A 25609-nucleotide genomic window follows, 5' to 3' on the forward strand; every position below is an offset into this window, starting at 1 on the left:
GTGCTACAATGCACTGATCTGCAAGTTGGATATACTAAAAATACGGCTGTTTTGTGTGTCGTTGGGATAGCAGAGCAAGGCCACGGCTTGAACCCCATGTCGTAGCAAAAAGCTTACGTTGTTCAAGAAGCACCTATTGATGGCAAAAAACCTGCTTAATTACAATTCATACAAGTTCTACAATGAAAGTTGTTGCTAAACTCACTGATTTTCAGGTTGGATATACTGAAAATACGGCAGTTTTGTGTGTCTTTGGGATAGCAGAACAGATGACAATCATTTTATTCAAGGCGATTGGATTGAAATGCTTTTAAAGACGTCGTTCATGCTTTTTTAAGGAATCAACAGGAGCAAGAACGACCGTCAGTAAACCCAAAAATATAATGAAAAATTTACATTTTTGATTGAAGACGCGCGGATGTATTTGATTCCGGAATGACACCACATTATTTTCCGATATCTGCTCTTTAAATCCATTTCGAAATACCCATATTATAAGGGTTTCAAGGGAATATTAATAAACCGGAAGAAGCCATCTTGGATTCCGAATCTACCTCAAATATCGTTTTCCGGTACCTACTCATAAAATCCGTTCCGAAAATTCCCTTATTATCAGGTGTACAACTTTGCTTTCGCCGTTTTTTTTCCAAAATTAAAAACTTTATTGCGAAAAGTGCTTACAGATGTACTATTCAAAGTATTGTCCGTCGCTAGCGACAACTTTTGGATCCCGGCTCGAAAAAAGGAGTCCTCTTTGACGCTATCCATTAAGCAATCCATTTTTCCAACTCTTGGAAGGATTAAAAATGTTGATCCGCCAGGCCGTGTGCCATCGAACGGAATAGTTGGAAGTCAGAAGGGGCGAAATCTGGGGAATACGGCGGGTGGGGCAAGACTTCCCATTTCAACGTTTCCAGGTACTTTTTGTCCACTTTTGCGACGTGAGGCCGAGCATTGTCGTGTTGGAGGATGACTTTGTCATGTCGCTCTTGATATTGTGGCCGCTTTTCTTTGAGCGCGCGACTAAGGCGCATCAGTTGCGTTCGGTAGCGATATCCTGTGATGGTTTCACTCGGTTTTAAGAGCTCGTAGTAAATCACACCGAGCTGATCCAACCAAATACAAATCATAACCTTGGCGCCGTGAATATTCGGTTTTGCCTTCGACGAAGTAGCATGCCCGGGCTTTCCCCATGATTTTCTGCGTTTAGGATTATCGTATCGAACACACTTTTCATCACGGTGGTCGATGTCCCTCGGTTTCAACTCGTAAGGCACCCAGTTTCCTTCTTCCTGAATCATGCCCAGGGCCTTGAGACGTTTTGAAATGGCTTGCTGACTCACTCCCAACGATTCGGCAAGCTCTTCTTGGGTTTATCACGAATCTTCATCAAGCAATGCTTCTAGTTGTTTATCTTTTTTTTCTCTTCCACCACCATGTTTGTCTTCGAAATCACCATTTTTAAAACGTTGAAACCACTCCCGACACGTTCTTTTACTCAGAGCAGCATCACCGTAAGTTTTTTTCGAATTGTAACAGAAAAGTAAAACTACCCGCAAATGGCGAGAATTGGGTACATAAACAGACATTTTCGAGCGTGAATAATACGAAAACAAGAACAACTGTCACTGACACGGCGATGACAATTCGTTAGGCACTGTACACACTCACTTTAAAGGCATTATCATCTATGTATTTTGACCAGCCTCAGCCGGTACAGCAACCTATTTGAAAACGGCGGAAGAAAAGTTGTACACCTGATATTTTTCTCAACGAAATTTATACCCTTTTCCGCAAGTCAATTGAAAGTGGTTTTAGCATAGTGCGCTGACGTTAAATCCGGCCAAAACAGTGGAGGTGTACTATGCTTCTTATATAAAGGCAACAATCTCTTCTGGAGACACCCAGATCGATAGATTTCAGCATTTATAGTTCCGGTAGTGTAAAAATGGTTGACTTCAAACCACAGGAACATATTGCTTGCCATACCAGTACCTTTCAACCGAATTTCTCCACTTGAACCGATCTGTCCGCATCGCTCACATCCTCCTCAACGACGACAGTAAAGTATTGTGGATCTGGAAAGGGTTTATGGGTCCTCCTTTACAAAAGTCTCATCGTCCATTAAAACGCATGCATCCGGACACTGTAAAAGACGCGAATACAATTTCCGGGCCCTCGTTGCTGCTCGCTTCTTCTGTTCTACACTTTGTTTCGAGATTTTCTGCTTCCTGTAGGTCTTCAGGTTATTTCGCCTCTTGATGCGCTGGATCTTTCCGACACTCGTTCCTGCATTTTTGGCTAAATCACGTATTGACATTGATTTGTTCTTCATGATTAGAGATACCTCTTTCTGGTCCAGTTTCGGGTTTAAAGAACCGGGTTTTCTGCCTCTTCCTGGTAGCTCATCCAAAGACTAGTGTTCCCCAAACTTATTAATGATGGTTTTTAACACTGGCATGATGAATTCCAAATCGCTTCGCCAATTTTCGCATAGTAATACCCATCTCACTTTGCCATGAGTCCAGAACTTTAATCTTCACTTCCTTTTCTATACGCGACATTCGGAAAACGCAGAATTTCAACCGCACAAGCAAGTAAACAAACGAAAGCTGACAGCCGAACGCACAGCATGCTGTGATCTGAGCATAAAAAACCATCACAAATACATGTATGTGGGAACTTATTTTCGATACACTTCTTAAATTCATGACCTAAATTCTTGAAAAATTTCAACAGTAATCGATATAATCCGATTATTATTAATGCAAATGCCGTGACACCAGCGTCCACAGATCATCCACAATGGCCTCGAAGGAATGCGTGATAGAAAACAAAAACCACAGAACTATATAATTGCACCGAAGAATGGAAACCAACGCAATGTGGTAAACTCAAAACGATTAACTTCATCGGTATGCGGTCCTTTATTTTCTGTGGTAAACCGAACCGTATTGAAATGACATCGATGCTTTGTCCGCTTGCGGAACAATTTCCGGACCGCGGGCTGTCATATTACTGTAGATAGTAATAAACCAGCATGCTCTGGCTGCTGCTTCTGCTGCTGCATCGACGACAATGAGTTTTCTAGAAATCCTGAAAAAAAAGTTCGTTTAAGTTCAATTGATTGATTTCCATTCGGCTTCTGTTTAATTAAAGTCCTTCCCATTTCCGTTGCTCTTCCGAACTGTTAAATAGAATTTACGCAGGCAATACAATTTAAGTCAAGATTTTTTATTGTAATTATAGTTTAATCACTAATATATATAGTTTGACAAACTCAAATATATTCCCCGCAGTTATTATGCAAACAAAAACACATGCTATTATCCAATATTTGAACTTCCAAAATAGCAGGTGAAGTCAAGTCCAAGCGAGCGGATAAATAAACCAAATATTAGCTTCATATAGTAGTAGCTCACCACGTCGACAGTGCTTTCGACTACGGACCTACCTTTCCTAGTTTTCCAGTTCCCAGTCAGTTATCCTCATCATATTAAGTGAGAACACTCCGTTGCTAATCCTCGCTTGTCGCTTCTTTTTTCTTTCTTCTCGTTTCATGCCAAACTCCACCAGGCCACTGTTGAAGCAGATAAAAAATTCGGCCGAATCCCACATCGTCCTCGACTGTACGATAGAGAAAATCTACGACGTCCTCAAGCAGGCCCAGCAGATCGGTATGATGAGTGATTATCACAGCTATCTGATAACGTCGCTGGTAGGTCGTCTAAAATCAGGTGGAAGACGTCTAATAATTTATCGCTTTTTTTCGCTCTCACTTTGCCAGGACCTGCACACCATCAGCCTGGATGAGTTCAAGTACGGTGGCACGAACATCACCGCCTTCCGATTGGTCGATCCGGAAAACCCCGAGGTGGCTCAGGCCATCCACAATTGGACCCTCGGCGAGGCAAGGCTGGGGAAGAAGGTGGATTTCAAAACAACGGTAAGTTGGACCCATGATTTCAATATCCTCTTTTTGTATACAAAAAAAAATCGAAATTTTACAGCCCACTCCCGGGGCTTGTATCGATGGCGACATGCCATCGATGAGAACCCCTTTTCAAATCCTACTTTTATTAGCAGGCCATTAATCCCCGGTTCAAACTTGATCCCTCGCCGGTCCGTCGTTATGCTCATCGTCGGTTGATCCTTTTCAGGGCTACATTTGTGGACCATTTCCATGCAGAGTACCGCACGTTCCGTCAATCCCTTCCAGTGTCATTGGAAAAGTGATTTATTAACTGACAAGATATGTTTTATTTATTTTATTAAGCCGAACCGTTTTCGTCTGTCACAAAATCCATGGACAGTTCGGTGGATCCGCAAAACGGATTAACAAAATATTTCGACATCGGCTTCTGCTGATCATTGCGCCCCGTTCACGTACGGCGATGTTCTCAATGTCTCATAAATCATTTATACTCCAGTCTTCGGAAACCCGAGACCGTTTGGCTCCGATCTAACTTTTGTTTCTATTCTGATCCGTTTTCTCGTTTCATTCCACACCGCGGACGCCACCAAAACCCAGGAAAATGTGACCGTTATTAAGGTGAGTAGTTTTTGATATCCTTCCCCTCCTAAACAACAGCCCACCCCAGCTCGGCAGGTCAGCAGTTTGCCTGTCCCCTATCTTTACCGGTGTCAGATTTTATGTCTGACAGTGATCCGATCCGACCGGTGATGACTTTCGGATGATGCCAATCATTCGGCTCGGCTCTTTGATTTGATTTTGTTCTTCGTCAGCGATTTTTACGGGCGATGGTTGTGCGATGAATTACTATTTTTTCCTCCATTTTATACGGACAAGGTGAGAAACCACAGGAGAGAGGGGAGTCACACCGTCGGTGTGACCCATTAAGCCATTTGGTGATGACCAACCGTCGTAACTCAGTGGGATCTGTTACCGTTAAATTGTGTCATATTCACGAAAAAAAAGTTAATCTGTTTGAATCACCCAAATGAAATGGCTTCAACTCAAGCTATTATGGTATTCTGAGCTAGATGGTTGCTACAATGATTATGAGTATGATTGCGTTAGCGTGTGAGCTGCGTGGACAAATCTCGACAAACATTTGAAAAGGTCCCAAATGCAAATGACAGTTTCTCTTTCAATTATCACGACATATTCCTGTATTTTCCCACAAATTCTTAAGTGCAAATCAAAAGTGGATGGTTTCAGTCTTTAATCTATGGAAAGTGTTAGAAAGAGGGATTTGTAATAATTGAAAAAGAAACTGACACTTACACACACAACCTTTTCCATTGTTTGTTTTCCAATGTTGAAAGACAGACCGGCTTGTGAGAAATTCTGGCAGCCGACAGAAGCCTGGCAAGATTCCGGCAGCTGTCAAAATCGTGCAGGCGGAATTGCGCCATTCTTTAGCCACATCACGTCTTGCAAATTCGCTCTTCCTCCTTATTTTTCTGGTCGCCTTCATTTGAAATTCGTCAATCCCACATGTACATAAAAACCTGTTTTAATCCACCTTGTGGTGTAATGATGCCTTTCTCATATTACTTATGTTTACAAAAATATCACCAGAAGATTTTGTGAAGAATTTTTTTTTTCAATCTTGAATAAAATAAGAAACTTTCTTTGGGTATAAACTAACATAACCTTTTCAAATTCTAAACAGTTATGTCAAGTTGATAAGAATTTTTCTTTATTTTGCACTAAATGATTAAACACTCTTTACCCTATGGTTCTGAAACCGGAAATCGGACCCGGATGAAATTAAACAGCAACCTGTGTTTGTGGAAATCGATCAAATCTCTAATCGATCTAAGAAAATAGAGTGAGCCTCGTATTTAACTTTTTGACCACTACATCTGGTACTTTTGGAACCAGGAACTTGGAACCAGTATAGCCAAAGTCGGCTCGTTTAGTAAGTAACTATTAAAGCCTACGAATTGAATCAGTTTTAAGCCAAATCTAGAAGAATTTTACCCTTGGTCGCTCTAAATGACGGTGTGAAATTCAAAAGCAACCTACAGGACTACGAGATTTTTTTTATGAGTGAGATTATTTGACACATACTCACACACAGACACATACATTTCTCAGCTCGATGAACTGTGTCGAATTATATAGAACATATTGTATAAACTTTCTATATGAGAAAGCCAATAAGTGCACTTTTATTGAAAAGCATCGTTATCATGATCTTGTAATAACACTAACAAGTAGGTACAAATTGAATAAAAGGATTAGAAATTTACATATTTTTCACCTGAAAAATATAAATTTTAATGTGGCAACTCTGCACGCCAGAGATGGCATTTCACCAGAGTGATACACGCTAGAGTCAGAGTTTTGCCACACCGAGTATGCAAAAAACGAAGCACCGCACAAAGAGGAAAGCGCACTTCTTCTCAGTGTCGAATAGACAGCATTTGAGTGTGTGCTTGTGGTTAAAGCAGCTAGCGCGAGTGAAACACATTCTCTTCGCATGAATCGCTCACACGCGCTCTCGTCTAAATACACCCAAGTGACCACTGGCGCGTGATTGTGAGCGAACACTTCTGTGAACTTCAATTAATAGAGAGTAGATCTGACCTTGCTATGAAAAATTTGCAAGAAAAACCGAAAATTTTACGATAAATTGTTTTATTTTGCTGATTTTGCGTGTCCACGCTTCATCTACGAAAACCATACAGCAGAGTGCTCACCGGCGTGTACACCTCTGTGAAAGTATCTGCATCCTCCTCAGAGAATTTATTAGCTAATGCTCTAGCACTTTGGTGCGATTCAGTGGAAGAGGTAAAAGGAAATAAACAAACGCACTCATGATGCGTGTACACTTTACACAACAGTGGTGTATAAATGTGAAAGAGAAGAGCTCTCGTTGAAGTTGTCAGTGCGAGGGGAGAAATTTTGCTTGCTCTTCGTCACACAGAGGAGATAGACATCTCTGCTGCAAGCTATACGAAATTGAACCTAGCACGCTGTGAATGGAGCAAAGCCGCACGTACCGTCGCGTACCAGTTTTGCATCGTCATTTTTTTCGATTATAGAGGTTTTAACATTGTAATTCACCTCTTCGGGCCAGAAAAGTTTCCTGACCCTATGTGCGCGGGGTTGGGAATCGAACCCAGGTGGGCAGCGTGAAAGGTATCGACTTACCTATAACGCTATACCCGTTCCCCTACATCGTCATTTTGAATTTGAATGTTATGACACTCCTCGCCCTATAGCTTCGGAACCGGAAGTCGGATCAGGATGAAATTGCACAGTATGTTTAAAGACAATGAGAGCCATAACTTGAATAATGAATCGTGAAAAACGGCTTAACCGTTGATGAGAAATCGACGGGAATTCCGTTTTTGGAGATTTTCTTCACTATTATCGGTGCTTTCGGAAGCGGGAACCGGGGACTAGTAGTTTCAAAGTAGTTTTATAAATTCACTAACTAATAACACATGGATCAATAAGTCCCAAGACTAAAGCAGAGATGGCGCTCGTAGTAAACTAGTAACCACGTCTTTCTAGAGTACTAACCTTTGCTTGAAATGGGTCAAAATTTCAAGTCGATCCGACCAGAAACAGCTGAGTTATCGAGGTTGGAGTAAAGTCGTTTTGTAGTTTGTTTAAAAAATGGAAAAAACGAGTTTCGTGTTTTAATAAAACATTGTTTTTTAATGGGTAAAAACACCATGCAAGCGAAACAATGGATTGAAAAATGTTATCCGGACTCTTGTCCATCAAAAGCAACGATTTGTCGGTGGTTTACCGAGTTTAAACGTGGTCGTACCGACACAAATGACGCGGAACGCTTGGGTAGACCTGTGGAAACCGTTACACCGGAAAATTCACTCACATCAGTGACAAAAATTATAATGAAATATCGTAAAGTGAAGCTCCGTAAGATTGCTGAGATGACACAGATATCATATGGAAGTGTATTTACTATCCTTCATGAAAAATTGAGCATGAAAAAGGTTTTTTCCAAGTGGGTGCCACGATTGCTTTCGATGGAACAAAAACAGCAACGAGTCGATGATTCAGAAAGCAGTTTATCGCTATTTACTCGCAACAAAAAGATTTCTTGCGTCGTTACGTGACCATGGAAGAAACATGGATATATCACTACACTCCAGAGTCGAAACGGCAGTCATCTGAGTGGTGCACAGCTGGCGAAAGCCGTCCGAAGCTCCCGAAAACGCAGCAGTCAGCTGGCAAAGTCATGGCGTCAGTTTTTTGGGATACGAATGGCGTGATTTTCATTGAGTACCTCGAAAAAGGTAAATCGATCAACAGTGATTATTATATTGACTTACTGGTGCGTTTGAAGGAGGAAATCGCAAAAAAACGAACGCACATGCAGAGAAAAAAAATCCTTTTTCATCAAGACAATGCACCCTGCCACAAGTCGATGAAAGCAATGGCGAAATTGAACGAATTGGGTTTTGATCTGCTTCCCCACCCCCCATACTCGCTAGATTTAGCCCCCAGTGACTACTGGCTCTTTGCTGATCTTAAAAAAAATACTCCAGGGAAAAAGATTTGGCTCAAATGAGGAGATCATCGCTGAAACTGAAGCTTATTTTGAAACGAAAGATAAATTTTTTTATAAACATGGTATTGAAATATTGGAAAAACGTTGGAACCATTGTATCACCCTAAAAGGTGATTATGTTGATGAATAAAAAAAAATTGCAAAAAAAATGTTGTTTCCATTGTTAGTCTCGGGACTTATTGATCCATGTGTTAAGATCCGTCAACTAGATCAATTTAGCAGTAAGTTTTATAAAAATGTGCACCGGATGAAACCATCACAGGAGATCGCTACCGAACGCAACTGATGCGCCTTAGTCGCGTGCTAAACGAAAAGCGGCCACAATATCAAGAGCGACATGACAAAGTTATCCTCCAACACGACAATGCTCACGTCGCAAAAGTGGTCAAAAAGTACCTGAAAACGCTGAAATGGGTCTTGCTCCACCCGCCGTATTCCCCAAATGTCACCCCTTCTGACTTCCACCTATTCCGTTCACGGCCTGACAGATCAACATTTTCAATCCTTCGAAGAGTTGGAAAAATGGATTGCTTCATGGATAGCGTCAAAAAAAGGACCCGAACTTGTCGCTAGCGACGGACAATACTTTGAATAATACATCTGTAAGCACTTTTTCGCAATAAAACTTTTTTTTTTTTGGAAAAAAACGGCGGAAGCAAAGTTGTACACCTGATATGTGAAACGGAATTAAAATAATGGTACTCATTTTTTTCATAGATGGCTGAACTGATTTCCTCCATCTAAGATTCAAAGGGAAAGGTCTCACGATTTCATACAAACTTCTCTTTTCTAATAAGATCCGACTTTCGGTTCAGGAGATACACAGTAATTGGTGAAAAAATGTCAACTTGTCATAAATTAATTGGGTTTATCGGGTTTGCAGATTTTGATAGTCGATGACCAAATAAACTTATTTCAGTTTTACCTGTGTTCGAGTTTTCGTTCCACGAAGGACCCAAAAAATTTAATTCGGAACGCACAACGATTTCTCAAAGATGGCAACACTGATTTTGAAAAACTTCGAATCAAATGAAAAGGTTTACAGTCCCTTAGGTGAATTCAACTAACTTCGTCTATACCGATTTTCGAATTCCGGTTTCGAAGGCTTCTTAACGAAGCCAAACCGAATTTCATAAACGAAAATTCAAATTAGAAGGTTAACAAATTTGGTGAACATTATCCGATTCCGACTGACGATTAAGGTATTACAGGGTGATGCGTTTTCAAAATTCAAACCGTCATAGAAGATTTTAAAAAGTTGGACCCAAAACTATTGCAATCTATTCATTATAATAATTCATCACTATATGAATCGTTTTGGGTTATGCTGGTCCCTGAATACCGATTCTGGTAGTACCGTAAATAATGACCAAAAACTCTAAAGTGGAACTCTCTTCGACATCTCATGAAAGGCTCAATCGATTGTCACACGTTTAGATTCAAAGGCATAGTTTTATGTTTTTTTTGTAGAATTTCTCTTTTCGATTCAACTTGCAGTTCCGAGATTACAGGGTTCATACTGTCATTTATAACGACGGTCAATAAAATACTTTCATGAAAACTAGAAATAGCGAAGAATATTTATGTAAAAAATCACATGTGGATTTATGAAAAAAGGTACTATTTCACTGCTAGGTGGATTAAGATCGTTTTTGAACATCTACTTTGCCGAATCAGGATATTTTTTAGCATGAGACGCATGACTCAATGTAATTATGTGATACTGAATGTGAGAATAAATACAAATCGCTAACCTTTCACAATGCACCGGACAGTGAAGAGACTTTGAACCTGACTGTATACCTACATAATTGAAAAAAAATTAATCAGAGATGGATTATTGATTTTGTAGTTTCTATCGCAGAAAATGAAACACCGTAGGATTGAATTGAAATGATTCGATTAGATACGAACATCTCCGCATTCTCAAGATAGCTCAATGGCAGAGCATTTCCATGAAGAGGAAAAGGTTGCAGGTTCGAGTGATGCTAGTGTAGGACACTTTATCGTTAATTTCATTCACTTCAACAGCACTTTATCTAGGGTAACGGCTCCCTATTTCATCTGAGCTCCTATTTCCATCTCAACCCTTCACCTCATTACTTTGAACTGTAGAATGTTTTAAAATGATTATTCAAGCTATTATCACACTTTCTCATTGAAAGCAATGCTTTTAAATTCTTCGGTGATCTTTTTTTTCTCATTCAAAACAAACTCACTTTTCAATGATGACATTAGTTTAATTATATTGTTAATATTTATATTTCAATAAAACTGTTTGGCTTCGAATATTACCAGAAAGAGTGAATCAGTTTAAATTGGTTTAAAATTTTAATATAAATGTTTATCAGTGTTCATCATCAAATATTTGCACAAAAGATTTCCATTTTAACATGTGATTTGTACGTTTATTAATAAACTTTTACTGCAATCAAATACTAACAGATACTCAGAGAGAAAAGTCTAACTTTTTACTTCTCACTTTTTATGAACCTTTACAAATCTGTATTAAGTTTAGAAAATCTGTATAAAATCTGTTATCTGATTTATATCAGTACGCAAAACTCTATACAATACAGATAAATCTGTATAGATGGCATCTCTGGTTCTGCATTTTGTTTTTATAAGGCCTAAATAGTAACAGTTCTGTTTTTTTAAGTTCTCCAAATCAATATGCGCTTTCAAAATCTCTTTCGCTTTGTATTGAAAAATCCAACCATGTATTTAAATCAGATACTTCTATCCTAGAACTAAAGATAATTCATGCATCTGTGTCACGCAACCGGAGTAACGTTCTTTCAGTCCTTTCACGTTTCACTAATACGGGAGTCATTCAGTCATTCCACTGTTGTCTTCGTGTGACTTTCTAATGAACTGCAGAATCGTCATCATCAGCCGGAGGGGACGTGATGTGACTTTGGAACCTGACCGGTGGTGCCGGTTGTGATTCCAACAACGATTAGTACAGTCTTAAGCCTACGTGGTGAAACAAAATCTTCCATACATTCCGACTCTTGCATACTCATGTCACGCCGTCACTGTTTCGTCGTGTTTCGGTCAGCTCGTTTCGTCAGCCGATTGGGCAATCTGATCGACTTTGTCCGACTGGCGTCCGTTGAGACACGGCCAGGCACATGTGAGCCTGGCAAAGAATGCTGCGGAACCGGTCTTGATAGAATTTTTCCCGGTCGTTAAAGCTTCAAAACTGTTGTGCCCCGAGAAGGGAACCAAACGCTCGATCTCAGCAGTCATAAAGCGAACTACCAACGAACTGCGGTGACAGCTGTTTGATTCGGTAAAATAAATAAAACATCGGTCGACGTGGCCATTGTGTGTGTGTGTGTGGGTGAGATGTATGTGATTGAAGGACTACTGACTGACGGAACGATGTGAATTATCAATCCGTGACTCGTTTGGTTTGAACGAAAATCGTGCCCAGCTGAACTAATCAAGGAGAGACCTTTTGGCTAATGGCGTCTGGAAAAGCCTGGGGCGTCGGTAGACTATTCGGATTGCACCATCGCTGGTTTGTGATCAAAATTCAAAGTAAACATTAAGTATAGCATGGATAAATGAATAAAGACAAAACGTTGAAAATAAATTTAAACCATAACAGAAGTGTCTATAAAGCATACTCTAACATACTATCGTATATTTTATATTCTAGCATTAGTCCGATTAAGACATTTCGGACTTATTTCGCTATCTAAATAACAAGACTGTTTAAAAGATGATACAAACGTGGGCAGTTAAGCATAATACGTGTATTTTTCAAGTCTATTTTATATTAAATATTGGGTAATTCAAAGATTCAAAGAGAAAAAAATAATGTTTGCATTTATATTTTTGTTTTGTTCTTAAAAGATCAACATTCATTATCTCAAACTGTTGAAATCAGAGAATTTTCATCTGGGACTATGATTACAAATAACCAATTTGTACTAAGCGTGTATGAGTGATTTGCACAGGGCACTGGCCTTACAAGCCAGCTGTTGTTGTGTTCGAACCCCGACTTGGAAGAATTCTTATACCGTTTTCGTTTATTGATCAGAGCAGCCCGAGAGCTAACCCAGAATTGCCCAAACAACTTTTTGAGATGTTTGTTTTTGCAACCTGGGGTCACTCTAGATCGAACTCCAATCGCGAAGTTTCGCTCTGAAAATTTTCTCGGGTCGCACCACGACATCAATGCGAGTTCGCGTTTTACCCGCGAGTGGGTTCAAAATCAAAAACGGTATTAGTGTCAGTAGGATCGTAGCACCAGCCATGCGATGGTTTCGGTACGCTACGCTTCAAAACTAAAGGTTTTGCTTTTATGAAATGTAGCATCTTCTAAGGTTTTGAATTTTTTTTTTTTATTTCTACAATTTGGTGTAATTTTCGCTAAGCGTGTTATTTTCCAGATCGTTATACTAATGTTTATCAATTTCGCTGATTTTAGGTCTAGGAGTAAAGTTCACCGTTTTTTTTTTCAAAATTGAAAACTTCAACTTCTTAATTCATATTAATTTTCATCCGCAGCTACAATTTTTCCGCTTTTTTCGATATTCGCTACTGTTCCATTTTTTTATTCCATCTGTTATTATAACTATCTTCAACTTTTAACCATTTCAGTATTACTCGCAATTTCTGCTTTTTTCCATTCTTATAATTTATATTGTTGTTTCAATTTCTTATGTTAACTTTGTTATCACTAATCGTTTCACTATTTTTTGTTATTCTCGTTCACATAAGAACTTCTGCTATTTTTGAGTTATGTGCGATTTAGAATAGCTAACCCTTCGTTTTTATTAATTTTGTTATCTTCTTCTTCTTCTTCTTATTATTATTATTATTATTATTATTATTATTATTAATCTCTTTGCTTTTTGCCTTTCTCTATAGAAAGGTAATGGAATTGCTGGAAATACTGACCTTCGAATCGACAAATCGCGTTTTTTTATCGTACCGTCCAATTTTCTCGGAGGTAGCTGAACTGATTTCAACAAACTATGACTTGTTTGAAAGCTATTATTGCTTTATTGGACAGGTTTGAAGATCCAACGGCTGTCACTTACGGTTCCGGTGATATAATGGCACATGTGACGTAAACGCCAAAACTTATTACCACCCAATTTTCTCAATGTTGATATCAATGATTTTAGGCTCAACCAAAATTAAAATTAGGCCGTGGGTCGATTTCGAAGATCATATATCATAGCTTCAAGTTTCGGAGAAATAATCGTACAAGTGACGTAATCGACAAAATAATTTTTTCCGATCCGTGTAATTTTTTCAGATTGTGACCTATGATAACGTTCAAAGGTATTATTTTTAATACGCACGGTCTGAGAAATATTTCCTTACTAACTGACCCGTCGAACTTCGTCCTGCTCACAAATTATTTTTTCTCTCTCTCCTCTATTTTTCTGAATACTTAACCTACACACATTCGCTAGAGCCCAAAAAAGAAATATCACCAAAAATTATTGTGAAAATTTGAAATACTTCTGTTAAGCATAAATTGAACAAATGTACAGATTGTCATATCATCCTTTGAATCGATGCACTGTACAGAGATCCCGCTCTAATGGCTTCGACATAATGGATAGAAAGTGCCACATTCTCTTTCAGATGTGATTTATACTCTCGGTAATCGATAAAAAAGCTCACTAACCAGAATTTTTTATTGATAAACTTAACAAAATGTTGAAGAGTTTCTTTTCTAGTTTTGTTCATTCGGTAGAAAGGGATATATTTACAATTTGTATTCAGTTCAGGTAACCAAAATTTTGTAAAAAAAGATTTGACTTAAGCAGCATACAAAGCATTCTGAACAGTCCGTTTTAAGGAATTACTTATACTTGAATGTTCACCCGACGCAACAGAATAAACTTTGAAGCAGTACAGTTTTTAAGCAGTGAGAAAGTTTTCTCAGGACTGGTTCTGTATATTTAAGTTGCCAAAAAGTGCCACGCGTACTTTAGGTCTCTAATAAAGAGGATATTGTTCAGGTACCCGACCCGTACGCAGGAAGGGGTGGAGGGGGGGGGGGTGGTTAAGGGGTTTAAACATGCAAGGAAAATCTATTAGTTTGACATTAGCGCTACTACATAACAATCTTTTCATTGATTCGTTCAAAAATATTCTGATTTGTTGAACTCGCGCTCACAATGACCAATATTATTTATCTAACTCCATTACACACAATCCATCAACTGGTAAACGTTATCAGAACTTTTTCTCCTGCCTACAGTGGTTTTCTAGAACAGTCATATCTATTTTGTTATTGAGTAATTTGGCAAGCAATAATTGTGATATCCAATTAAGCACGTGGTTCGAAATGACAAATAACATGAATCAAGTATGCATGTGAAATCTCCACACAAAACTATTCGTTGCGCGCCAAACGATTTTTTCAACGATCTAGTTTTCTTTGCTTCGACGACCAAACACTTATGCAACTCGTTGCGCGCCAAACATCAATCGTAGATCTAGCAATCATTGACGACATTTTCAACGGAAAATTACATTGTCCATACAAAACAATTTTATGGATTTTTCCCACTTTTCCGGCAAGTTTTCCTAATTTTTTGGATGTACGAACCCGGTGGGGGTGGTAACTGATCAAACAAAAAAAGAATCATGCAATTTTTATACATATAGATAGCCTGAAGCCTGCTTTTGTGAACTACCCAAACCAAATACTGAATAACACTGTGTCAAAAATGAACCCAAATTAGTGTCAGAAATTATTTTAATAAAAAAGAAAAAAATATTTTAAAGAGACTGTGTCGATGAAAGAGAAGTTTTCCAACCCCGCACATAGGTTCAGAAGGATTTCCTGGCCCGAAGAGGTGAATGACCTTAAGGTTAAAACAAAAAAATTCAGAAATTTCAATGTTTTTCGCTTTTCTAACCATTTTTAATGTCTGTTATAATTGTTATACTCACTATTATTGGTATCGACATTTTTCCTGCTATGCTCACTATTTCCTACATTTTTACCTTTTTTATAAGCACGAAAAAAACTTTTCTCAGGGCCGAGTGATCTGTCAAAACAGTGTAGCCAAAAAAACTTTCCCCAGGGCCGAGTGATCTGTCAAAAAAGTGTGGCCAGAAAGATACCTGTACCAAATCACCCTTTATTTTGGCTCGTTTTGTTTGTTTTTTGGCAACATAATTGAAATTATGTGTAACCTTTATATTCAAACCAATGCATTTTTATAACTTATCACTGAAAAATCGAAATTTTCATATCTCTCGAATATATTGAAGAAAATATGTATATTTATTGGAATTGTCTTGTTTATTCTAATAAATATTTTGTCCTATTTATTTCAATCAATATTCGAGCAAATCAAGCATTCGAATATAATTCATTCTAGCCTTAATTTGAGTGACAAACGAATATTGATGCTGAAAACAAGTCGTTTCAACTTCAAGAAGCCGTTTTAGAAATGGATAACATACGCTTTGGATGGGTTCAGCATAACAAAGCAAGCAAGTATTTGCACGGTTGGAGAAACCGATTCGACTCATGACAGATTTTTAAAATTGGGCGTATTTTTTGCATACACTTTCTTCAAATCATTGCGTGGCTCAATAGCTATTAATTTTATAACACTCTAAAAAATATACACAGTAAAAAAACTACAAAAAACAGCCTTTTGGGTTATTCGAACTGTTGACGTAAGACATTGTTCGTCATAAATTGAAGTTCCGACCACTGATATACGTTTTATATAGTTTTGTTTTCAACTCATCAGTGAAACAAATGACTAAACAATATAGTTTTATCTGCTTGAAGCGATGCGTAGAAATATTTCCATGCAGTTAATGTTATAATATCAAACTCTGTTGACAGCCAGAAAATCCTCAGTTACTCCATTCGGCACGTCTGTAACTTGGAGCACTTCGGAGCAAAACAAGTGTTTTGCTAACAGCATCAGCTCTACGTCTGTAAAATGTTTTTCGTTGAACCGTGAGGTGGCATTGGCAGTTCGACATAAACTGCTTATGCACTGATGAATCGAAGATGGTGGTCAAATTCGGCCGTCCAGTTTCTCGGATTGAAGATTTTTAAAATTTTAAAAATGAAATTTCATTTTAGTTCTGAATATTTTGTTAACAAATGGTGTGAATAAAATTTTAGAAGTTGTAAACAATACATCAACTATGTTCCGAAACGTTAGGATACTACTCTGTGCTTGCCAGCGAACTCGTCTCTATAGTGGCCGGTTTAGACACATAAGTGCCGGAAGGCTCAACATAAGCACCAAGTTTTTGCAAAATAACAAACCAAACTGTGTGTTTTTTTTTTCAAGTTTACATACGCTCTGCTGTAAGCCACTATTTCCACCAACTAACGAAGCTTAGTTTCCATTCTACTACGAGTGAAACGAAAAACGCGGAAGTGCGGCATCCGTCTATTTGCGAAACCATCATCCTTCAGGGGGACAAAGGGAGGACAATGCAATGTCAATAATTGCATCGTTTAAATTCTCACTGACGCATGCAGTTGTCCACTACCACTTGTCAGTTCGGAGAGCAAGCTTAGGGATTTCGGTGCTTGATTCGGTTGTTGGACGGTAGCAGCAGTAGTCAGTGGGTAGTCCTTTTTACTGCCTCAAGGGCATCAATAGTAGACAGACTGCCTCTGCATGTTCGCATCATTCGGTGGCGGCGGCGGAACCGGGAAACTGTGACCGACGGCTAGGGCGAAGGGTCCGAAAAGTGCTGACACAAATTACTCCCCATGGAAGTTGTTGGCCGATTGCCGGAGGGGTTTTGAACGATGCAGACAAAGGCGATGCTGCTGATGGTGATACTCATGATGATGATGATGATGATGCCATCGAAGGTCGTTGAAGCACCCAAAAATGTAGGATTGTGTCATTTCATCTAAACTACGGTACCCGGTTCGAGGTTGACTTAATAGAGCTGTGACTAGACTGGGGACAGGACGGAAATGTGGAAGCTGTAAAATCGTCAACATGAGCACTGCGACCGTCACTGTGGCGACAAATGAGTTTTCTCTCTTCGGGTCGGTTTGATGCGTTCGGTCCCGTCCCGTGGCATGACGACTTTAATTCAAAAGTAATGTTGCTCATATTAATTTCACTCTTGAAGAACTTTGCTTTTTGGTGGCTTCCAAATGCACGGGTTTTCCCTGGCCCGCTCGGTTTGATATCGAATGGGGAAAATTGCGAACAAGAAAAGCTGTTCCCGCTGTTGCCCTAGTTTGAAGAATTATTAAAATGTTGTTTTCTTCTGTTTCATTTGAGTTTAGTACAAGACGCTGACAACTGGTTTCTTTTTCCAGAAAAAAGGAGTTATTTCTCAAATATGAAATCAATCCGGTAATTCATGAAAGCAAAGAGAAATGTCATTTGTAGCTAGGCCCTTTTGTCGTGGGACAATAGAGTTGTCAAGTCCTGTCCACTTGTAATGACGTGACAGTGGACAGTAGAATTCAATGTATCTCACCATTGAATTCTACTCGTAATGAAATCGATTCTTAACAATAATTCCCAACAGAACCAGAACAAATTGACTCAAAGGCAGGTGATAAATGCGTTCAAACCGAGGTATAGCTTTGAGTTCAGCATGAACTCTATGTAGTTGCTAACAGCTACTGAACTGTTAGTTGTAAGTTTTTATTCCTCCAGTGCACTTAAAATTTTGATTTTAGAGCAACGTTGTTCGATATAAATATTTTAGGTGAGCGTAGACTAAATTCGACACAAAAAAAAACACTTTTACTCTGTACTCTGCACTCTGTACTTTGCACTCTGCATTTTGCAATCTGTACTCTGCACTCTGTACTTTGTAATCTGTACTCTGCACTCTGCGCTCTGCACTGTGTACTCTGCACTTTGTACACTCTGTTCTCTGCACTCTGTACTCTGCACTGTGTACTCTGCACTCTGTACTCTGCTCTCTGTACTTGATACTCTGCACTCTGCACTTCACACTCTGCCCTCTGTACTCTGCACTCTGCACTTTGCACCTCTGTACTCTGTTCTCTGCACTGTGTACTCTGCACTCTGCTCTCTGTACTTTGTACTCTGCACTCTGCACTTTGCACCTCTGTACTCTGTTCTCTGCACGCTGTACTCTGCTCTCTGTACTTTGCACTCTTCACTCTGCACTTTGCACCTCTGCACTCTGTACCCTGTACTCTGTACTTTGCACTCTGCACTTTGCACTATGTACTCTGTATTTTGCACTCTTCACGCAGTACTTAGTACTTTAAATTCAGCACTCTGTATTCTGTACTCTGCATTCTGCTTTCTGTACTCTGTACTTGGTATTTTGTACATTGTACTCTGTATTTTGCACTCTGCACTCTGTACACTGTACTTTGTACTCTGTACTCTTTTTTTACAAGGTGAAATGCATTTACGCTCATAGTGTGGGACTCTCCACAGGACTACCACTGTATAATTGGAACTACCCACTAAAACACCTTGGATCTCCAACCCTACCTCCTCGGAACTACCGTTAGGTATTACTTCGGAGTGGAAGGCTATCGGTGCTCAAAGCACCCTTCCCGGACTAATGCATCGTCATGGACGTCTGCGTCGTTCTCTCCTACTCTTGGGCCATTTATCACTCGACTTTGAGCTACTCGTTTCGCTAAAGGGGATCGACCAGGAGGATGTCGAGGTCGGTCCGGCGATTCCGGTTGGAGCTTAGCTTCCGGTTCGCTGGCGCCTCGACGACCCAGGGCTGGTCTACGTCACGAATGTTACTCGACTAATCCCCGACGATGGATCTAGTCTACACCGACGGAAAAGTTCTCCGACGATGAAAGTTTCCCCGGGACCGACGCTCCCGAAATCCGTGAACGGTTCGAACGGCAGGATGCCTGAGTCGGTCCAGTGATTCCGGTTGGAAGATGACTTCCGGTTCACTGGCGCCCCGACGATCCATACCGGAGTTACGTAGCAATCTACTTATCTAATCCCCGTCGTAGGATCTAGGCTCCCCGACGAAAGAGTCTCCCGACACCGAATCTCGTGTTTTGCTACACGGACCAGTCGAATGAGTGCTGAGGTCGATCTTGTGATTCCGGTTGGAGCGGGGCTTCCGGCTCATTGGTGCCCCGACGACTCGACTTCGGGGCTGTGGCTACTACTCGTCTAGTCCCCGACGAAGGATCTTGCCTACACCGGCGAAGAATTCCCCGGCGATGAAAGTTCTCCCGTAACCGTCGCTTCCGATACCCGTGAACGGATCGATCGGCAGGATGCCTGGGTCTCTCCAATGGTTCCGGTTGGAGGATGGCTTCCGGTTTACTGACGCCTCGACAATCCATACCAGAGCTACGTCGCAATCTACTCGTCAAATCCCCGCGGCTGCTTGTTGTTCTGCGCTCCAATTCCGCTGTAAGATGCCCGCGATATGGGACGTCGCGGTCGACACTGCGTTCTAGTTCTCCTCACTGTGGCACATCTTCTGGACTAGGTTCTCTGGTGTAGTTTCTCTGCCACATACATCCAGTAGACCATTTCTTTGTGTCGCAAAGCGGGGACAGGCAAACAGGACGTGTTCTGCCGTCGCAAGCTCATTTGGGCAACCAGGGCAAGCAGGAGATGCCGCGTGGCCGGACCTGTGGAGGTACCACCTGGAACAATCGTTACCTGTGAGGAACTGCGTCAGGCCAAAGTTTACTACGCCGTGGAATCTGTCGATCCATCCGGGGACTCTTGGAATGAGCCGATGTGTCCACCTGCCCTTGGTTGAGCTGTCCCATTTTCTTTGCCACTTGCGTAGGGAGGCTGCCTGGACAGCCCTACGGACGTTTCTGTCCCTCTGCGTATCGTAGCACTCCGAGTCCTCCTTGATGAGCAGTCCAATAGGCATCATGCAGGCCACCACGTAGGCCGCGTCTCCAGATACCGTACGGTACGCACTGATCACACGAAAACACATCAGTCTGTGCGTACTCTCCAGCAATTTTGCGTTGCGTTCCACTCTGCATTGAGTACTCTTTACTTTGTACTTTGTATTTTGTACTCTGTATTCTGTATTTTGCACTCTGCACTCTGCACTCTGCACTCTGTACACTGTACTTTGTACTTTGTACTCTGTACTCTGCTCTCTGCACTCTGCACTCTGTACTCTGCACTCTGTACTTTGCACTCTTCACGCTGTACTCAGTATTTTACATTCAGCACTCTGTACTTCTTACTCTTCACTCTGTACTCTACTTTCTGTACTTTGTATTTTGTACTCTGCACTCTGCACTTAACACTCTGCACTCTGTATTCTGAAATCTGCATTCTATTCTCTGTACTCTGTACTTTGTATTTTGTACTCTGTATTCTGTATTTTGCACTCTGCACTCTGCTACTTCACACTCTGTACACTGTACTGTGTACTCTGCACTCTGTACTTTGCACTCTTCACGCTGTACTCAGTATTTTACATTCAGCACTCTGTACTTCTTACTCTTCACTCTGTACTCTACTTTCTGCACTTTGTATTTTGTACTCTGTACTCTGCTCTCTGCACTCTGCACTCTTCACGCCGTACTCAGTATTTTACATTCAGCACTCTGTACTCTTTACTCTGCACCTTGTACTCTGCTTTCTGTACTTTTTATTTTGTACTCTGCACTCTGCACTCTGTACTCTGCTTCCTGCACTTTGTATTTTGTACTCTGTACTCTGCACTTCACACGCTGTACTCTGCACTCTGTACTCTGAAATCTGCACTCTGTACTTTGTATTTTGTGCTCTGTATTCTCTATTTTGCACTCTGCACTTCACACTCTGTACTCTGTACTCTGCACTCCATACTCTGCACTCTGCACACTACGCTCTGCACCCTTTTTTTTTTTTTTTTTACAAGGTGAAATGCATTTACGCACGGAGTGTGGGACTCTCCACAGGACTACCCAACTGTTGATTGGAACTACCCACTAAAACACCTTGGATCTCCAACCCTACCTCCCCGGCACCACCGCTAGGTATTACTTCGGGGTGGAAGGCTATTGGTGCTCACAGCACCCTCCCCAGATTTATGCAGAATGGGGATCAGCATCCTGCTCTCAAGGGATCGACCAGTTGGATGACGAGGTCGGTCCAGTGATGCCGGCTGGAGGGTAACTTCCGGTTCACTGGCGCCTCGACGACCCAAAACTGATGCTACGTCGCGGAACTACTCGACTAGTCTCCGCCGAAAGATCTAGTCTACACCGACGGAGGGTTCCCCGACGAGGGAAGTCCTCCCGAACCGACGCTTACGGTACGCGTCTACGACCCGACCGAAAGGATGCCTAAGTCGATCCAATGATTCCGGTTGGAGCGTGGCTTCCGGTTCACTGGCGCTCAGACGATCCTATCGGTATCACGCGACGATCTACTCATCTAGTCCCCGACAAAGGATCTAGGCTACTCCGACGGAGATTTCCCCGGCGAAGGAGAATCTCCCGACACCGAGTCTCTTACACCACACGGGACACCCGATGGAGTGCCGAGGTCGGTCCTGCGATTCCGGTTGGAGCATGGCTTCCGGTTCGCTGGCGCCTCGACGACTCGAATCGGTGTTGTGGCGGCTACTCGACTAGCCCCCGCCGAAGGATCTAGCCTACACCGACGGAGAGTTCCCTGACGAAGGAGGCCCTCCCGAAACCGACGCTTCGATTCCCGTCAACGCCCGACCGAGAGGATGCCTGGGTCGGTCCAGTGATTCCGGTTGGAGGAAAGCTTCCGGTTCACTGGCGCCCTGACGATCCTAGCGGTATTACACCACGATTTACTCGTCTAGTCCCCGACGAAGGATCTAGACTACTCCGACGGAGATTTCCCCGGCGAAGGAGAATCTCCCGACACCGAGTCTCTTACACCACACGGGACACCCGATGGAGTGCCGAGGTCGGTCCCGCGATTCCGGTTGGAGCATGGCTTCCGGTTCGCTGGCGCCTCGACGACTCGAATCGGTGTTGTGGCGGCTACTCGACTAGCCCCCGCCGAAGGATCTAGCCTACACCGACGGAGAGTTCCCCGACGAAGGAGGCCCTCCCGAAACCGACGCCTTCGATACCCGTCAACGCCCGACCGAGAGGATGCCTGGGTCGATCCAGTGATTCCGGTTGGAGGAAAGCTTCCGGTTCACTGGCGCCCCGACGATCCTAACAGTTTTACGTACTACTCGTCTAGTCCCCGACGATGGATCTAGACTACTCCGACGAAGAGCTTCCCGACGAAGAAGGTTCTCCCGGACCGACGTTTATTCGCTGATCCCTCTTGAGCCTGCTACGGTACGCGGCTGACCTGTTGTTGATCCGCACTCCATTTCCGCTGCAATATTCCCGCAATTTGGGATGCCGCGGTCGACACTGCGTTCCAGTTCTCTACGCAGTGGCACATTCTCTGGATCAGGTTTTCCGGTGTGGTGTCCCTGCCGCATGCCTCCAGTAGCTCACTCCTTTGAGCCGCGAAACGGGAACATGCGAACAAGACGTGTTCAGCCGTCTCGATCTCGTCTGGGCAGCCAGGACATACAGGGGATGTCGCGTGGCCGAACCTGTGGAGGTACCATCTGAAGCACCCGTGCCCTGTGAGGAACTGCGTCAGGCCGAAGTTCACTTCTCCGTGAGGTCTATCTAACCAGCTCGAGACCCTAGGTATGAGCCGATGTGTCCACCTGCCCTTGGTTGAGCTGTCCCACTCTTGTTGCCATCTGCGTAGAGAAGCGGCTTTGGAGGCCCTACGGGCGTTCCTGTCTCCTCGCATGCTGTAGCGCTCCGCGTCTTCCTTCACTATCAGACTGATAGGCATCATGCTTGCAACCACGCAGGCCGCATCCCTCGATACAGTGCGGTATGCACTGATTACGCGAAGACACATCAGTCTATGCGTACTCTCCAGCATCTGTGCGTTGCGTTCCACATTCAGTGCCGACGCCCATACCGGGCTGCCGTACCTGAGGATCGAAACTGCCACTCCTGCCAGTAACCTTCGTTTACTGGAGCGCACAGGCGAGCTGTTGGCCATCAAACGAGAGAGCGCCGCGATCGCTGTTGATGCGCGCTTGCAGGCGTATTCAACGTGCTTGTTGAAACTGAGTTTGTCGTCAAGCATCACACCCAATTGCTTCAGTGATCTCTTGGAGGGGATCACGCAGTCTCCGGCATGTACCAGCGCCTCCTGTTCCGATTTGCGGTTATTTACCACCATCACTTCTGTTTTGTGGTGCGCGAGTTGCAGTTTCCTGCTACGCAGCCAGTCCTCCACCAAGCAGATTGAGTGTGATGCACTCAGTTCGACCTCTTCGATGGATTCGCCGTAGACTGTCAGCGTGACGTCGTCCGCGAACCCGACTATCTTGACACCCGGAGGGAGCCTCAACCTCAGTACTCCATCGTACATTATATTCCACAGGATCGGGCCCAAGATAGATCCCTGTGGTACTCCAGCCGTGATTGGAGTGCTACGTGTGCCTTCGTCGGTCTCATAGAGCAATACTCGGTTCTGGAAGTAGCTTTCCAGAATCTTGTACAGCCCTTCCGGTACTCCTAGTCGAAGTAGGGAATCAGCAATGTCTGCCCAGCAAGCACTATTGAACGCGTTCTTGACGTCTAGCGTTACTACCGCACAGTAGCGGATCCCTCGTCGTTTGCGCTGTATAGCTACCTCCGCCGTGGTTACCACCGATGTTATGGCGTCCACCGTCGACCTGCCTCTGCGGAACCCGTACTGTTGACCGGACAGTCCTCCTGCCTCCTCTATGAAGGGGGCTAGCCTGTTGAGGATGATTTTCTCAAGGAGCTTACCCACAGTGTCTATCAGACAGATTGGTCTATACGCCGAAGGATCGCCTGGGGGTTTCCCAGGTTTCGGTAATAGTACCAACCTTTGTCTTTTCCAAATGTCTGGGAACATACGCTCGTCCAGACATCTCTGTATGACCTCCCTGAACATGTCCGGTTTAGTCATTATAGCCGCCTTTAGAGCCACGTTCGGGATACCGTCTGGCCCCGGGGCTTTCTTTGTATCGAGCGATCTCGCCGCAGTGAGCAACTCCTCGTTCGTCACCTTTACGACTTCATTCGCTGGTAGCGGAGCTGGCTGCCAGGGGGACGTGTCGTGGTGGGGAAAGAGGACCGTTATGATCTCCTTCAACCTCGCCGGACTACGTTCAGGGGGTGCTAGCGCCCCTCTCGTTTTGGCCATCACCATCCTGTAGGCATCGCCCCATGGGTTGGAGTTGGCTCCCTCGCATAGCTTGTCGAAACAGGCTCTTTTGCTTGCGCTGATGGCCTTGTTTAGTGCTAGCTTCGCCGCTTTGAACGCCGTGTTCCTCTCCATCCTCATCTCCGCTGATCGAGCTCTTTGCATCCTTCTTCTAGCCCTGAGGCAGGATGCGCGAAGGCGTGCAATTTGCTCGTTCCACCAGTAGACCGGTGGTCTATTGGTCCTCGGTTGAGCCTTTCTAGGCATGGTCGCGTCACACGCCCGTGACAAGATAGCGACCAACTCGTCCCCTCTCAGGTTCGCGTTGTGCTCCTCTAATTCGAGGGCAGCGCAAAACGTTTCGCGGTCGAAGTTAGCCACCTTCCATGCAAGAGTTTTGGGAGTATTACTCCTCCTTGTGTTTCTCGCCAATTGGCCGATCGTGTAGCGAATGGCTAGATGGTCGCTATGGGTGTAGCCATCATCAACTCTCCAATTAAGATCTCCAGCTAGGCCGGGACTACAGAAAGTCAGGTCGATAAACGACTCGACTCCGTTCCGCTGGAAGGTACTTTTCAGTCCATCATTCGCTAACATGACGTCCAACTTGGCGAGGGCCTCCAGTAACGTCTGTCCTCTCCTATTGGTGAAGCGGCTGCCCCAAGCCGTTGCCCAGGCATTGAAGTCTCCGGCTATCACCACCGGCTTCCGACTCACCAGGTCTGCGGTCAACATGTCGACCATCCGAGTGAACTGGTCTATTGACCATCTCGGTGGTGCGTAGCAGCTACAATAGTAAACTCCGTTTACCTTAGCTATGGCTACTCCCTCCGCTTGTGTTTTCACCACCTCTTGCACTGGGTATCGACCAGTCGTCAAGATCGCCACCGTCTTGGCTTCGTCAGACACCCAGTTCCCGTTATC

General features: G+C 43.0%; 1 protein-coding gene across 5 annotated transcripts in view; it reads left to right on the forward strand.

Moving 5' to 3' along the window:
* Window positions 1-25609, forward strand: part of LOC131426045 (glutamate receptor ionotropic, kainate 2) — a 318947-nt gene that overhangs the window by 194267 nt on the left and 99071 nt on the right. For all 5 annotated transcript variants that reach the window (XM_058588453.1, XM_058588455.1, XM_058588452.1 and 2 more), the window contains exons 6-8: window positions 3577-3718; window positions 3788-3946; window positions 4532-4552. In XM_058588453.1, coding sequence (XP_058444436.1) covers window positions 3577-3718; window positions 3788-3946; window positions 4532-4552 — 322 coding nt within the window. The remainder of the gene's footprint in view (window positions 1-3576; window positions 3719-3787; window positions 3947-4531; window positions 4553-25609) is intronic.

The sequence above is a fragment of the Malaya genurostris genome, chromosome 1 (assembly GCF_030247185.1).
Source record: "Malaya genurostris strain Urasoe2022 chromosome 1, Malgen_1.1, whole genome shotgun sequence".
Lineage (NCBI taxonomy): Eukaryota > Metazoa > Arthropoda > Insecta > Diptera > Culicidae > Malaya > Malaya genurostris.